Source organism: Sinocyclocheilus rhinocerous, unplaced genomic scaffold (genome assembly GCF_001515625.1).
Source record: "Sinocyclocheilus rhinocerous isolate Xijiao unplaced genomic scaffold, SAMN03320098_v1.1 scaffold97, whole genome shotgun sequence".
Classification (NCBI taxonomy): domain Eukaryota; kingdom Metazoa; phylum Chordata; class Actinopteri; order Cypriniformes; family Cyprinidae; genus Sinocyclocheilus; species Sinocyclocheilus rhinocerous.
Genome location: NW_015666183.1, coordinates 1,804,177 through 1,818,032, shown reverse-complemented (window position 1 = coordinate 1,818,032; position 13,856 = coordinate 1,804,177). Strand labels below are relative to the sequence as shown.

The window sequence follows — 13,856 nt, the reverse complement described above, 5'->3', positions numbered from 1 at the left end:
AAGTTTCAAGAAAATTCACAGCAGTTGTCAGACAGAAATAGCAACGCTGGTATAAAAATAAATGTTAAACTACAAGGGTAAGGTTTATAATGTTATGTCAAGTGCAAAAAACTCTTGTACTTAATCTATCAAAATGAAATGGGAGTGCATTGGAGAAAGGTTGTGCAAGTTTTAATGAAATTTAAAGTGCAAAACCACGTGCACAGAGAAGGTGCTGAAGGTGATCTGGGATCAAGTACAAGCATACCATAAGAGAGGATGACGGCATAATACTTAGGATGGTATGGAGTAGATGCGTGATCATCAAAAGAGGATGATCAGGTAAAGTTAGGAGGGATGAGGACTTTTACAAGGTGATTCATACCCTTCACAGTGAGTTTGGCAGATGTCCGATCATGTTCTGTTTCACAGCAGTACTCTCCAGCGTCTCCTTCTTGCAGCTTGTAAATGATAAGCTCAGCAACAGCCCCATCTTGCTTCAGCTGATATTTGTGGCTTGCTTCTATTACACTCTTGTCTTTCCTCCAGATGACTTTGGCTCCAGCTTTGTCAAGTTCACATCGAAACACTGCATTTTCCCCAGCTTCACTTTCCAAATCTTTCAGAGATGATTTGAAAAGAACTGGCAGCGCTGCAAAAGGTGAGTAAACAAGTGTTTCAAGGTCATCATGAAGAAACGGCTTCAAATGATACAGGAAAGAAAGACGGTTCAATCCAAACCTACCCTTAACTTTCAGATATGCAATGCTTTGGCGTTCTCCAGTGTCACAAATATAGTCACCAGAGTCCTCATGTTCAAGGTCATGTATGACCAGTTGGGCACGGTGGCCATCTTGCTTTAATTCATATTTAGCACTGGGGCATAGGCCAATTTCACCCTTGCGCCATTCAACTGGAATGTCTGCTTTGGAGAGCTCACACTGGAAGCTGATGCTCTCTCCCTCAACAGCTGCCTGGTTCTTTAGTGCTTGTGTGAAAATGGCTGGAAGTGCTGCCAATGCAAAGAGTGGTATAAGATGCAAGAGATTAAAGATTTTCCAGACAAGTAAGACCCGAAAGGCAACAGTTCAAACAAATATTATAGTACACCAACAGGATACAATAAAATTTCTTTCTTTAGATTTATCTTCATAATAAGCTGTGGAAGAATTTATACTTCACAAACACAGGATAAATGTGGCAATGCAGTTCAAAGATGGATTAGAATAATGGAAAAATTCAAGAAGTAGTTGTTCTCCTACCATTAACCTTGACACTGGCTGTGGTAATGCTGCCTCCGCAATCACAAGCATAGTCTCCAGCATCTTCAGGTTTGACATCAGTGATCTTCAGCTCAACAGTAGAGCCAACTTGCCTGATGAGGTACTTTCCTCCAGAATGGATCACCTGCATCCCTTTCCTCCAAACAACAGGAACTCCACGTTTGGAGAGCTCACACTGGAAGATGATGCTTTCTCCTTCAATAGCTGTCTGGTTTTTTAGCTCTTGTGTGAAGGTGGCTGGAAGAGCTGACAATTCAAAGAGTGGTATGAGATGCCAGAGATTTAGTTCCGTACATACAGATGACTTAATAAATATTTTTCAGAGAAGTAAGAACAAGATGATACAAATGCAAACAATGGTTACAATTAAGTCTTTTTTTGGCCTTAACTTCATATTAAATTGGAGAATGATTTGCACTTCACAACCAAGGAATGCATGTGACAATGCATTTCAAAGATGGATTAGAATGATGGAAAAATTCATGAAGATGTTGGTCTTCTCCTACCGTTAACCTTGACGTTGGCAGTTGTCATGCTGTCTCCGCAACCACAAACATAATCTCCAGCATCTTCAGGTTTGACATCAGTGATCTTCAGCTCAACATTAGAGCCAACTTGCTTGATGAGGTACTTTCCTCCAGAACTGATCACCTCTGTTCCTTTTCTCCAAACCACAGGAACTCCAGGTTTTGAAAGTTCACAGCGCAAAGTAACACTTTCCCCTTCTTGAAGCTCTTGGTTCTGTAACTCATGCTTGAAGACCACCGGTAATGCTGAGGAATTAGGAGAATTTGTTGAACCAGAAACTGAATCTTGTGAGATTTATACTTTGCCTAAAATATTATTCCACTGATAGATGTAAAACATTCTTCTGAAATGGCTTAACTTATAATTTTACCACCTTGTGAGATTTTAAGTGAAAACAACCACCATGATGCAAATGGAAAAACTATAAACTAGACAAACAGCTTATTACACTAGACTAGACCATACACCGCACTACACCCTAACTTAAATGAAGACATTATTAAAGTGCAGCTTTTTAGGTCAGAAAACAGGAAACTTCATTGTTGTAGAGGGTTAAAATAAAAGGTGAGTCCTACCATTGACTTTGATACTAGCAGTGCTGATGTTGTCTCCGCAATCACAAACATAGTCTCCAGCATCTTCAGGTTTGACATCAGTGATCTTCAGCTCAACAGTAGAGCTAACTTGCTTGATGATGTACTTTCCTCCAGAACTGATCACCTCTGTTCCTTTTCTCCAAACCACAGGAACTCCAGGTTTTGAGAGTTCACAGTGTAAAGTAGTTCTTTCCCCCTCTTGAACCTGTTGGTTCTGCAGCTCATGCCTGAAGACCACTGGTAATGCTGAGGAATCAGGCAAAGTTGTTGAACCAGGAAAATCTTGTGAGATTAATTTGTCATTGTTAAGTTTTTGAGGGTTCAAATAAAAGCTCAGTCCTACCATTGACTTTAATGTTAGCAGTGGTGATGTTGTCTCCACAATCACAAGCATAGTCTCCAGTATTTTCAGGTTTAACATCAATGATCTTCAACTCAACTGTAGTCCCAATTTGTCTGATGATGTACTTTCCACCAGAATGGATCACCCGTGTTCCTTTCCTCCAAATCACAGGAACTCCAGGTTTTGAGAGTTCACAGCGCAGAATAACAGTGCCACCTTCATCACATGCTTGGTTTAGCAGTACTTCCATAAACTGAATTGGGTGAGCTGTTGAGGCAGGCACTTGTTGAGTATAAAAGGTCAATTTGTACACTATTCTGTAATAACACAGAATGTGTACAGGCAAAACATCTTAGCTTTATAATATTACTTTCTAAATAGTAAACCTAAGTCAGGAAAGTTCACTATAAATACACTATAAAACTACTAATGAATGTTGTTACAAGAATATAAGAATGTTTGTCATCAACACCAATGAAACCATCTAAAGAGAAACACTTCTCAGGTTCACATAGCCATTTAAAGAAATCCAGCTTGTATATTTCAAAAATAAACGCAAAAAATATCACCATCAAGACTGGTGACATGATGTGTTGAAAATATTCAAGATACAAAAACAATGCCTGAATCAGTTTCCATCCATGAACAGTATGGCAGAATTAAGACTTTGAATACATTTTTGGATGATTTCATACAGCTAAAAACTGCATGAAAAGTGTTACATTTAGAGATACAAATCAAACTAAAATGAAAAATTATGAAAGACCAGCCTGCAATGGTAAAGAACAGTCTACAGCAGTGTTTCCCAACCTTTCTTTAGTCGCGGCACCCTTTGGAAATTTTAACAAATTTGTGGCACCCTACAAAATTAATTTTGTCACAATATTTGAATTTCTAACTTCGATATGATACTTTGAAAAGTATAGATATTCAGTACAGCAGGGAAGAACTGCAGAATATACTGTCATACAGATATTTTTAATATTATAAAAAAAATTTGTCCATCAATGGTGGCAATCAGTAGGCTAATTTCTGATGAAAAGACCAATTTATATGACAGATTTTAATGTAGGCTTTTATTCATATGTAAACATTGTGAGATAGCTAGTTATAATGGTAATTAAACAAAGTTTTGCTCACTCAGTGTATTTTTGATTTTACAGTTGGGTAATTTTGGTGCAGTAGCACGAGATAGCTTGATTTAAAACTTTGAATTGAATAAAAAATGACAAGGAGGCTAAACCGCTAATAATAAAATAAGAACAAATAAAGAAATTACTAATGATAGCACAAATAAAAAATAACGACAGGCCTTCGAATTAAATAAATTGCTTTTTAGTTTTTCAGGTAGGTCTAACACACAGTAGGGCTATTAAGAGATTATTTTTTTTTTACCAATTATCCCAATAATGTTTAATCCTAGAAAGCTATTATTATCAGAGGACACGTGAACTTAACGGTTAGCAGATCAATGAATGAGAGGGCAGCGTTACCAGAGTTGCCCATTTACCACACCTTGTTACAACACAGTAGGGCTATTGTAGACAGAAACAATACTGTATTACATAGATGTTTCCTGTCAGCTCGATTTTTGAGTGGACTTTGCTGTTCCGATGAGCTTGAACGGTATATGAGCGACTGAGCGGAGCACACACACGCATAGAGCGGGATAATACGCAGAGCGTCACACCACGTGAAAGTGAATCCTGAGCGGTGAACTAATTTTCGGCAGCCAGAATTTCAGTGCATCTCTAATTATTGGCGACATCCGAAATTGATATTATATAATAGCTGCTTTTTTGAGAATTTTAGCAATTTAAAAATATTTAAAAAATATTTTTTACACGGCACCCCGGTTGGAAAACACTAGTGTACAGAATAACACAAAGACAAATGTGTGGGAGCAGAGTGAATGGCTCCTGACTGAAAAATTGCAGAATGCAACTAAAAACAGGATAAAAAAAATCACCTCTAGAAACATTTTAATTAAAATGCCAACAGTCTAGACTTTTCTGAAAAATCAAAGCAAGAGGACACAACTAATGTTCCTAAACCAGCTACTTTCACTAAACCAAGTACACAAACAGATGAATATAATCTAAGATAAGCTAAACTCTTCCCTACAACCATCATCCACTCCTGCCCTCTTCACCTTTGTTCATTGCAAGTACAATGTGGGAAACAGATAACACTCTAGAGTCAACCATTTAAAATAAATATTCACCATGTGTGACTAGAACAAGCTGTGGTGCAGGTAAAGTTGAAGGAGAAAAATGCATCAATAGCCATTGATTTTCAAGTGATAAAATATAAGTAAAACAAAATCAGATTAGCAACATGTGCTTCACTTTTACTTATGCAAAGACATTTTTTAAAACATAAAAGATGAACTGCTATTTTGCTGAAGTTTGTCTGGTAATAAAAGTAGGAGCAACAGTTCTGAAAATGTAAAAAAAAAAAAGAATGCTTATACAGAATATCCGAAGGATTTTTGATGCACGGGCGAGAAGCTTAAATGCTTGTCAACAAAATAAAGACACACCACAACAAAGAGTGCTCAACACTATCATAATGCAAAAGCGACTATGTGTGGCCACATGCTGTTCCATTCAAAAGAACGCATTACTGAACATTTTGACTGGGATTCACTTTTCCATTAGCACATAAACGTGCTGCACGACAGGTAGGAAATAGACATCAGTTTCATACCACTGAGCTCTGACTGTTTCTCTTTCTTCTGCTTCTGGAAGTCTGATTCAAGGGCAGCAGAAGGATGGAGGAACTTTAGAGCTGTGACAAAAGACACATTCATGTAAACTGCAACCCTTGGCCAAAACTGTAAGGATCTTAGAACACAAATAGCAACGCCTGTGTCAGCCATGTTGGACAATAGTGGCAAATACTAAACAAGCAGACATCCTTATTTTACAGAAGCATTCATGCATGTTGACTAAATGAAAGCCCCCAAAGCCTGACTGATTTCTGACTGACAGATAGCACGGCCAACAAGAAGAATTCAAGCTGCTGACCAAGAAAACAAAGCACGGACAGTCATTCTGCACATTTGCTCTGTACCATCGACTGATGCCCCCTGCTCAGTAGTCTGCTTTTGAAGTCCTGGTTGGTATAAGGGTGTCTGTGCCTTCAGAACTGTGACAAAAAACATTTTGTAGATGGAATCACAGACAATGAAATCTCAAAGAAGACATGTGTCCAAAGCTTGTAACACATGCAAGTTCTGTATCAAGTAGTGTAATATGTGTTGAGTTACTCTACTGTGAATTGAGACTCAAGTCAGACTAGTGAAACCTGAAACCCATATCTCTGTTCCACATATGAACCACACTAAACTGAAGAGGTTACAAGCTAGAAGAAACAAACAGACAGCGATGAAGAAGTTTAAGGCAATACCAAAACAGATGTCTGTCAGACTAATGCATTACAGCACAGCCAGCAGAGCCACAGCAGGATACAACAAATTATCTAAAAGTTATATTTAAGCATATATAGAATTATTCTGTTCCCCATCAAAAACTTCTTCAGTTATGGTTTTTAGCTTTGGAATGCAAGAGAGTAATTTTGTGCTACACACTTGAAACGAACAATTACATATTGTTCATTACTGTAGGATATCTTTGGAAACTTAACATAACAAATGCAACAAATAAAACGACTAACAACACTACATAACAGTATTAACCAACACCAAAGCAAGCAATAATATTACATTGAAAATGGTTGTTTGTCAGCATAGTGCAGCTGGTGGGGAGGGGGGAGGGTAATTAAATGGTTAAAAAATCCCAGAAAGTATAAGAATGATTCATACCCTTGATCTTCATATGGGCTGTTGTTGCCTTGTCTTCACATTCACACGTGTAGTCTCCTTCATCTTCAGGTTTGAGATCTGTGATCTTCAGCTCCACCTTTGAGGCAATCTGCCTGATGACGTACTTTCCTCCAGACTGAATAACATGGCCTCCTTTTTTCCACTGCACAGGGACACCAGGTTTGGAAAGCTCACAGGACAGAGTAGCACTGCCTCCTTCATCACACTCCAGGTTTTGCAGCTCATGTGTGAAGACCACTGGTAGTGCTGAGGAACCGTGAAAAGATGTTGGAACCATTTTACACAAATCACTCAGGACAACATCTGAGAACTGGACTGAACATAAGTCTTTTCAGTCTTCTTGTCTAGTTTTCTAGCTTTGAAGTCATTAAGGACATCAATCAAGCAATTTTAAAAAAACAAAGCCATTAGTGTAATAAGAAAAAACCCTGATCAACAATAACTTCAGGTCACAGTAGAGGACTGTTATATGATGTGTAATACCATACATTTAATCACAATTCAACAAAAGATGTAATTCCTACCATTGACGGTAATGGTAGATGAGGTCTTGCTAAACCCACAATCACAACTATAGACCCCAGCATCTTCAGGTTTGACATCAGGGATCTTCAGTTCAAAAACAGAACCAACTTGCTTTATGTGGTATTTCTCTCCAGAATGGATCACTTGTGTTCCTTTCCTCCAAACCACAGGCACTCCTGGTTTGGAATGCTCACACTGAAGAGTAACACTGTCCGCCTCTTGACACTCCTGGTTTTGTAGTTCTCTTTTGAAGATCAATGCTAAGAAGCAATTGATGTTTCAACAGGTTGTTAGTATAATGCACTTTGCACAAAATGTAAATGCACAACATGACAAAACATTCAAAAACCTACCAAAGAAAACAAGAGACATTATAAGACAGAACACTGACAGAAATCACAAAAACATTGAACATCTTACAAGACAAGATTAGCAGATATTTGTATTAGTGAAGTTAATCTACTTAAGCCAAATAATGCTATAATATCCATGTTAAGTTCCCTTCAAGCGACTAACCAGTAAAGGTAAAAATATAAAAAGTCTTTGTACTCACTAAAGAGTGAACATGAAAAAACACGACATTTAACAGACCGAATGAATTTCATACCCTTGATTTTAATGTTTGCTGTAGTCTTTTTGTCCCCACACACACATGTGTATTGTCCAGCATCTTCAGGTCTGAGGTCAGCGATCTTCAACTCAAAAGTAGCCCCATCTTGCATGATGAGGTACTTTTCCCCAGATTGCAGCACCTGCGTTCCTTTCTTCCAAACAACAGCAACTCCACGCTTTGAGAGCTCACAGTGAAGAGTAACACTGTCTCCTTCGTCACACTCTTGGCTTTGTAGCTCACGTTTGAAGACCGCCGGCAATGCTGAAGAGTAATTATGTGATGACATAAATTAAAGGTGTGTAAAAATTAGTAGTTTCTTGACTACACATGCATTGACATTTTAGTGTATCGCTTGATCTTAGTGCTAAAATAAATTGAATTAAAGGTTTTTTTTATCAAAAAAAAAAAAAGTCTAAATCAATAAATGGATGCATGTAAATGAATAGGCTTTTATCCATACCACTGACAACAACATTTGCTGTTGTTTTTTCGCTTCCACAATCACAGGAATATTCTCCACTGTCCTCAGGCACTAAGTCTGAAATCTGTAGCTCACACATGGTGTCCCTCTGCATTATCTGATATCTTCCCCCATGTTTCAGACTTTCCGTTCCCTTCTTCCATTGCACTTGGCAGCCAGGTTTTGAGAGCTCACAGGAAAGTAAGACTTTCCCACCTTCAGTAACCTGCTGGTTCTTCATCTGACCCTTAAACCTAGCAGGTACCACTGGAGAACGAACAAGCATCATATAATTAAAATTAGATAGGATGGAAGATCTCTGGGATGAGATGATGAAGGTACGACATGGAAGCTAGGATAAGCCAACTTCTGTGTTATTTTGCGTCATAATGTGATTAAGCTTGTAATGTATAATATCTTTACATCATTGGTCGTCAAAATTTTCTATAATCACGGAAACATTAAAACAAACAAAGAAACAGTTCCAACACATCCATTGCACCAGGACTACATGAATACATATATTACACATACAAAGTCCAGACAAGACTTGAACCAAGACAAACACAAAAGTGCAAGTGCCATTTCTAATATTTGACAACTTGACAGACTGCTGAAAGACATCTACTGAAATCACACAACAGCTTCTTTATAAAAACTAACTGATCTGCCCAATAAAACCTAAATTATATTTCAGATAACTAAGACAAGGATGCTAATGGTAAAAAATGTGAACCCAAAGTAATGAAATGTTCTATCATGTCAGTTGTTGAACTAAGAACAAGTAAACAATTTCAGCATGTATGGAAATAAAAGACTATTTAACCACATTTTCACCAAACTGACTTGCTAGAAATCTAAAGTAAAGTACCAAAATTATTGTAAAAGTACAATATAAAAGTACCAGTTCTCTGAACTGAGGTGATCATCTGCTGACACAGAAATGCATGAGACTATCACCGAAATGCCTGGCAGTAACATCGCCACAAAGGAACCCAAAAGTAAAATGTCAAATGCAGAAATACAACACATATGTTGAATCAAATTAAAAATTGTACTTACCAGAAATACTTTCAAAGAACACAGAGACAATAAAAACACTGTACATACATAAAAGCTTTAAACATAAAAAACACTATCTAAGAATATAATCTAAGATTCTCCAGCTTAAAGTAATTATTTTCTAGCTAAGGGTAATACATTGCTATAAACACCCAGAAAGAGATTTCTGTGTTAAGCGGTTTATTTTTCGGAGAAAGCCAGGTTCTTACCTTTCACCGTCAATTTGGCTGTACTCTTCGTAGAGCCAATGTCACAGGTGTATACCTCGCTGTCACTCTTCTCCAGATCCTTCACTTTGAGGATGAGGACAGTTCCCTTTTGCATAAGCTCATACCTTCCTCCAGCCCTGATCTCCTTTGTTCCTTTCAGCCAGGTGACTTTAGAGGCAGGTTGGGTTGTCTCACATTCAAAGGAGACAGCACTCTTCTCTTCTGCAGTGGCATCCTTTAGCTCACGAATGAATTTGTTGGCCAGTTCTACAGAGGGGATGAAATACTAAAGTAAATATATCTCCTGTTTAGAGGATTTCCCTCTTTGTATATTTAAAGAAAGGATAACAGAATCTAAGGCTACGTTTACACGACAACGATGTAGTCAAAAACAGAAAAGTTTTTCCCTTGCGTTTTTAAAAAGTTTCATGTATACACGACAATGTTTTCAAAACAATTCGCATTTACACATATCCGCGAAAACGGCCAAGAACGCTGTATTACGTATGCCAGGCCAGTAGTTGGCACTGTCACCTTGTTAGTAAACAGTACCTGTAGGGAAGTGACGATTATATGATGTATATGATGCGTCTCCGCTGTTGGTTGTAATATTGGTGAAGTAAATCCACACTTTGCTGAAGAAGCGTTAGCAAACTCTTGAGCAGCAACAACAGTACCATGTACTCCGCCATTGTTGTGTATGTTTGTTCGTGCTTGCCTTTAAAATCGACATGTATTGCGCATGCCTACATACCTAACACATACTACACACGCGCATGACGTCACCGTTTTCAAAGATTCCTGTATTGGGTGTTTACACAGAAACGATAACGGTGGCATTTTTAAAAACTTGCACTTTGAAACCCGTTTTCAAAAATATGCGTTTTCAGTCCCCAAAACGCTGTTGTCGTGTAAACAAACAGTCAAAACGCATAAAAAGTTTCCCGTTTTTGGCTGAAAACATTGTTGGGTAAACAGCCCCTAAAACCATAAATTTTAAAATCCTTGCCTTTGATCTCCAGCTTAGCCTTGGAGGTTGGACCACCGGTGATCTCACAGCTGTATTCTCCAGAATCTTTTTCAGTGACGTTGCGGATTGTCAGCTTTACGAGCGTCTGCTCCTGACTGATTTCGTATTTCTGGCTTTTTCTAATAGATTTGCCATCCTTTGACCACTTCACTTCCAGTCCAGATTGAGAAAGCTCACAGGAGAATGTGGCATCCTCACCAATTTTGGCACTGACACCTTGAAGCTCTTTAGATATGGTAGGAGCTTCACCTGGCTCCCAAAAATAAGATACACCTTGATTAAGCAAAACCGTATTTGTGTAAAACCTATAATCCAATTCATTGCATGCCCTGCTTACCCTCAACAGTAAATGTTGCCTTTGAGCTCAAATCCTTGAGCGTGAAGACCACCTCACCGGAATCAGAAGCTGAGACAGCTTTGATTGTTAAGGTATACTTGCGCCCTTTGCTGCTTATCTGGAAACGGCCTCCATCAGTGACAGGTTGGCCTTTTAGGCTCCAGGTGCACCTCTCTGAACTTTCTCGGGACAAGATACACTCGAATGTGCAGTTTTCACCTGCTTTGGCCTCTACCGATTTAAGACGCTTGGTGATCCCAATGTGGATATCTGGGGTCAACAGCAAAGACATTATTAAAAAACACCAACAACTTTATCCGTTTTCATAAAAACATACAGGATAAAACTACACCAAAATGACACTACAGTGTCATTGTAGCACAACAGTACTACATAAGTTTGTTGTCATACCTCTAACAGTGACCTTGGACTTGGAGAGGTCTGTGCCAAGATCACAGCTGTACTCCCCGGCGTCAGCTTGTGTGACATCATGGATAGTAAGTCCCAAGGTCTTACCATCATGGAGGAGCTCATACTTTTCCCCTGCTGACAGGACTGTTCCATCTTTGCGCCACACAGGGGCCACTCTGGGCTTTGAGGCTTCACACTTAAGGGTAACTGTACCCTTCTCCTCTGCAACTACATCATCCAGCAACTTTAGGAAGTTGGCTTTCTTCTCTGGATGTCAATAAATAAAAAAGTTAATTAAGCCAAAACCTGGTCAAAAAAAGTCTTTATTTGGACATCGTGATACAACCCCACCTTTGACCTTTAGGCAGACCGTTTCTTTCACATCCCTGATGCTGAATAAGACCTTCCCACCATCCTCAGGTGCTAGGTTCTTGAGGGTGAGCGTATGGGTCTTATCCACATGGGTGATGGCATTGACCTCATTGTTGAAGAGCGGCTTGTCATTGAGTGTCCACTGGACCTCTTCATCAGCATAGTTAACCTCACAGGTGAACACAGCATCACCATCTTCATCCACCTCCACGTCCGTCAAATGTTTGGTGATTTGGATTTTACGCACTATGTATGTCAGAAAAATAAACATCAAAAAGCATGATCAGAGTGGCATTTATTTTACCAACAGCACCTATGAGTGCTTGGCGTAGTCAAAGCAAAGCTCTAACAAGCAACCCTAACCCTAATGGTTTGGATGTATAAAGGGGATGCAATTTGAAACGACATGCTTCGAATGCCTTCTTTGTGACATTACCTTCTACTTTGAGAACAGCTTTGCTCTCACAGACCCCGACCTGACAGCGATACTCTCCAGAGTCCTCTGCACTCAAAGCTTGTATGATCAGCTGCACATTGGCGTCCTTTTGCTTCATGCTGTATTTGCTAGAAGCCTCCAAAGCGGTTTGACCCTTAAGCCACCGTACTTCTTTTGGTGTGGCAGAGAACTTGCAGCATAGCGTGGTGGAAGTCTTCTCCTTGGCTGACACATCTTTAAGAGGCTCTAGGACTTCAATGGGACGCTCTGTGGAGTGATATGAAACAAACACAAACTTGCACAAAACTACAACAAACATCACATTTCATCTGTAGTAAACATAAATGGAGCAAAATACACCTTTTTTCAAAGCACTCAATTTCTGTAGGAATTTTATCATGCATCATCAAAAACTATTCAATTAGAATTATTAGATACAGATAAGATTTCTTTTGGAGTGGCTTTTTGCAAATCTCGGTTAAACCAAGTGTCTAACCTTTCACTTTGAGCTCAGCTGTTGATTTGCTCTTTCCGGCAGTGAACTGTACTGGGCCTGACATGGAGGCCTTGGTCTTCTTAAAAGTGAGTCGGTGCATGGTTCCCTCTTTCTCCATCTCGATATCTGCACTCTCCTTCAGCTGTTCCCCATTTAGCGTCCATTTCACTGGCTTGACTGTCTCCACGCTGACTTCCACCTCAAAGTGGGCAGCAAACGGCTCGGTCACCTCCAAAGAACTCAGCTCCCGTACTATGCTGATAGCCTGCTCTGAAGGTTGTGATGAGACAGTATAGCGCTGTGTCAAGAATTGGCTATATCAAAAATGTTTATGTAGTACAATTCTTTAAAAACACTTAAGACTTAAGAAGACATACTAATGAAACTGCATGGAAATAAAACAAAATGCATGGAAAGTAAATTCACATAACAGTAATTTAAATTGTAAGCAAGCATAAATTCATCCCTGTTTGAAAGGGGAAATTAATGAGATAAATAAGATTTTTAAATATGGTTAAAATCGCATACAACGCTCATTCTTGTCTGTTGCAGATCAATCAAAAACTGATCTACAAACTGTTATCAAATAATTAACAACATGCAATCACATTTTCTACACCCTTTTTACAGTCAATTTCAAACGTGTTTAAGTTTGTTATGTATGGTTGTGCTTTATGAATTCTGCTGTGATTTCATCCTAAAATTTTATTTTATTCTTTAAATCACAATGGAAATGGTTTTTACCCTCTACTAGTAGCTGACATGAAGTCTTATCATCAATGGCGTCACACACGTATGTATCCTCATCATCAGAGTCCACGTCGATGACGGTGAGCTTCCTGTAGATGTCCTCACTGGTGATCTCGTGCTTCTTGCTGGGTTTGATCTCTGACTTGTTCTTGTACCACGTGACTTTAGCGTTGGCCCGTGACACCTGACATTCTAAGTATGCGCGGTGTTTGTACATGGCGATTTTGTCTCTCAGTTTCTTCACAAATCTGACAGGCAGTTCTGTAATGATTATAAGGGAGCTCAGGGGATCTACAGATTTGTTAGACAACCTTAGAAATGCTACACAGCCCAGGCTGTAGTTCATTAGTCTTAACACTAAATGCAAAATGCATGCAGATATGACAGACATGACAACAAACCTTTAACCTCCAGTTTAGCAGCTGAAGAGGCCTTCTCAGCTGTGAACTTTATTTCACCTGCGTCCTCAGCCTTAACAGATTTGAAGAGTAGAATGTATGTTCTTCCTAAGACAGAGAATTTTAAATGAGTTTAAGAACCATTAATCTGTCCCTCTTGGAGCTGATTTTTTTGTTGTTG

General features: G+C 39.0%; 1 protein-coding gene across 1 annotated transcript in view; it reads right to left on the bottom strand.

Annotated features, from left to right (window-relative positions):
- Nucleotides 1-13,856, bottom strand: part of LOC107732057 (obscurin-like) — a 50,288-nt gene that overhangs the window by 24,352 nt on the left and 12,080 nt on the right. Inside the window, exons 19-39 of the mRNA XM_016543293.1 lie at nucleotides 13,679-13,783; nucleotides 13,272-13,538; nucleotides 12,528-12,797; nucleotides 12,032-12,298; nucleotides 11,575-11,841; nucleotides 11,224-11,490; nucleotides 10,813-11,082; nucleotides 10,455-10,724; nucleotides 9,446-9,712; nucleotides 8,175-8,441; nucleotides 7,709-7,975; nucleotides 7,101-7,361; nucleotides 6,556-6,822; nucleotides 5,805-5,879; nucleotides 5,439-5,519; nucleotides 2,730-2,996; nucleotides 2,366-2,632; nucleotides 1,769-2,035; nucleotides 1,242-1,508; nucleotides 725-991; nucleotides 365-631 (exon numbers count right to left, since the gene is read on the bottom strand). Of these exons, the coding sequence (XP_016398779.1) occupies nucleotides 365-631; nucleotides 725-991; nucleotides 1,242-1,508; nucleotides 1,769-2,035; nucleotides 2,366-2,632; nucleotides 2,730-2,996; nucleotides 5,439-5,519; nucleotides 5,805-5,879; nucleotides 6,556-6,822; nucleotides 7,101-7,361; nucleotides 7,709-7,975; nucleotides 8,175-8,441; nucleotides 9,446-9,712; nucleotides 10,455-10,724; nucleotides 10,813-11,082; nucleotides 11,224-11,490; nucleotides 11,575-11,841; nucleotides 12,032-12,298; nucleotides 12,528-12,797; nucleotides 13,272-13,538; nucleotides 13,679-13,783 (5,070 nt within the window). The remainder of the gene's footprint in view (nucleotides 1-364; nucleotides 632-724; nucleotides 992-1,241; nucleotides 1,509-1,768; nucleotides 2,036-2,365; nucleotides 2,633-2,729; nucleotides 2,997-5,438; nucleotides 5,520-5,804; nucleotides 5,880-6,555; nucleotides 6,823-7,100; nucleotides 7,362-7,708; nucleotides 7,976-8,174; nucleotides 8,442-9,445; nucleotides 9,713-10,454; nucleotides 10,725-10,812; nucleotides 11,083-11,223; nucleotides 11,491-11,574; nucleotides 11,842-12,031; nucleotides 12,299-12,527; nucleotides 12,798-13,271; nucleotides 13,539-13,678; nucleotides 13,784-13,856) is intronic.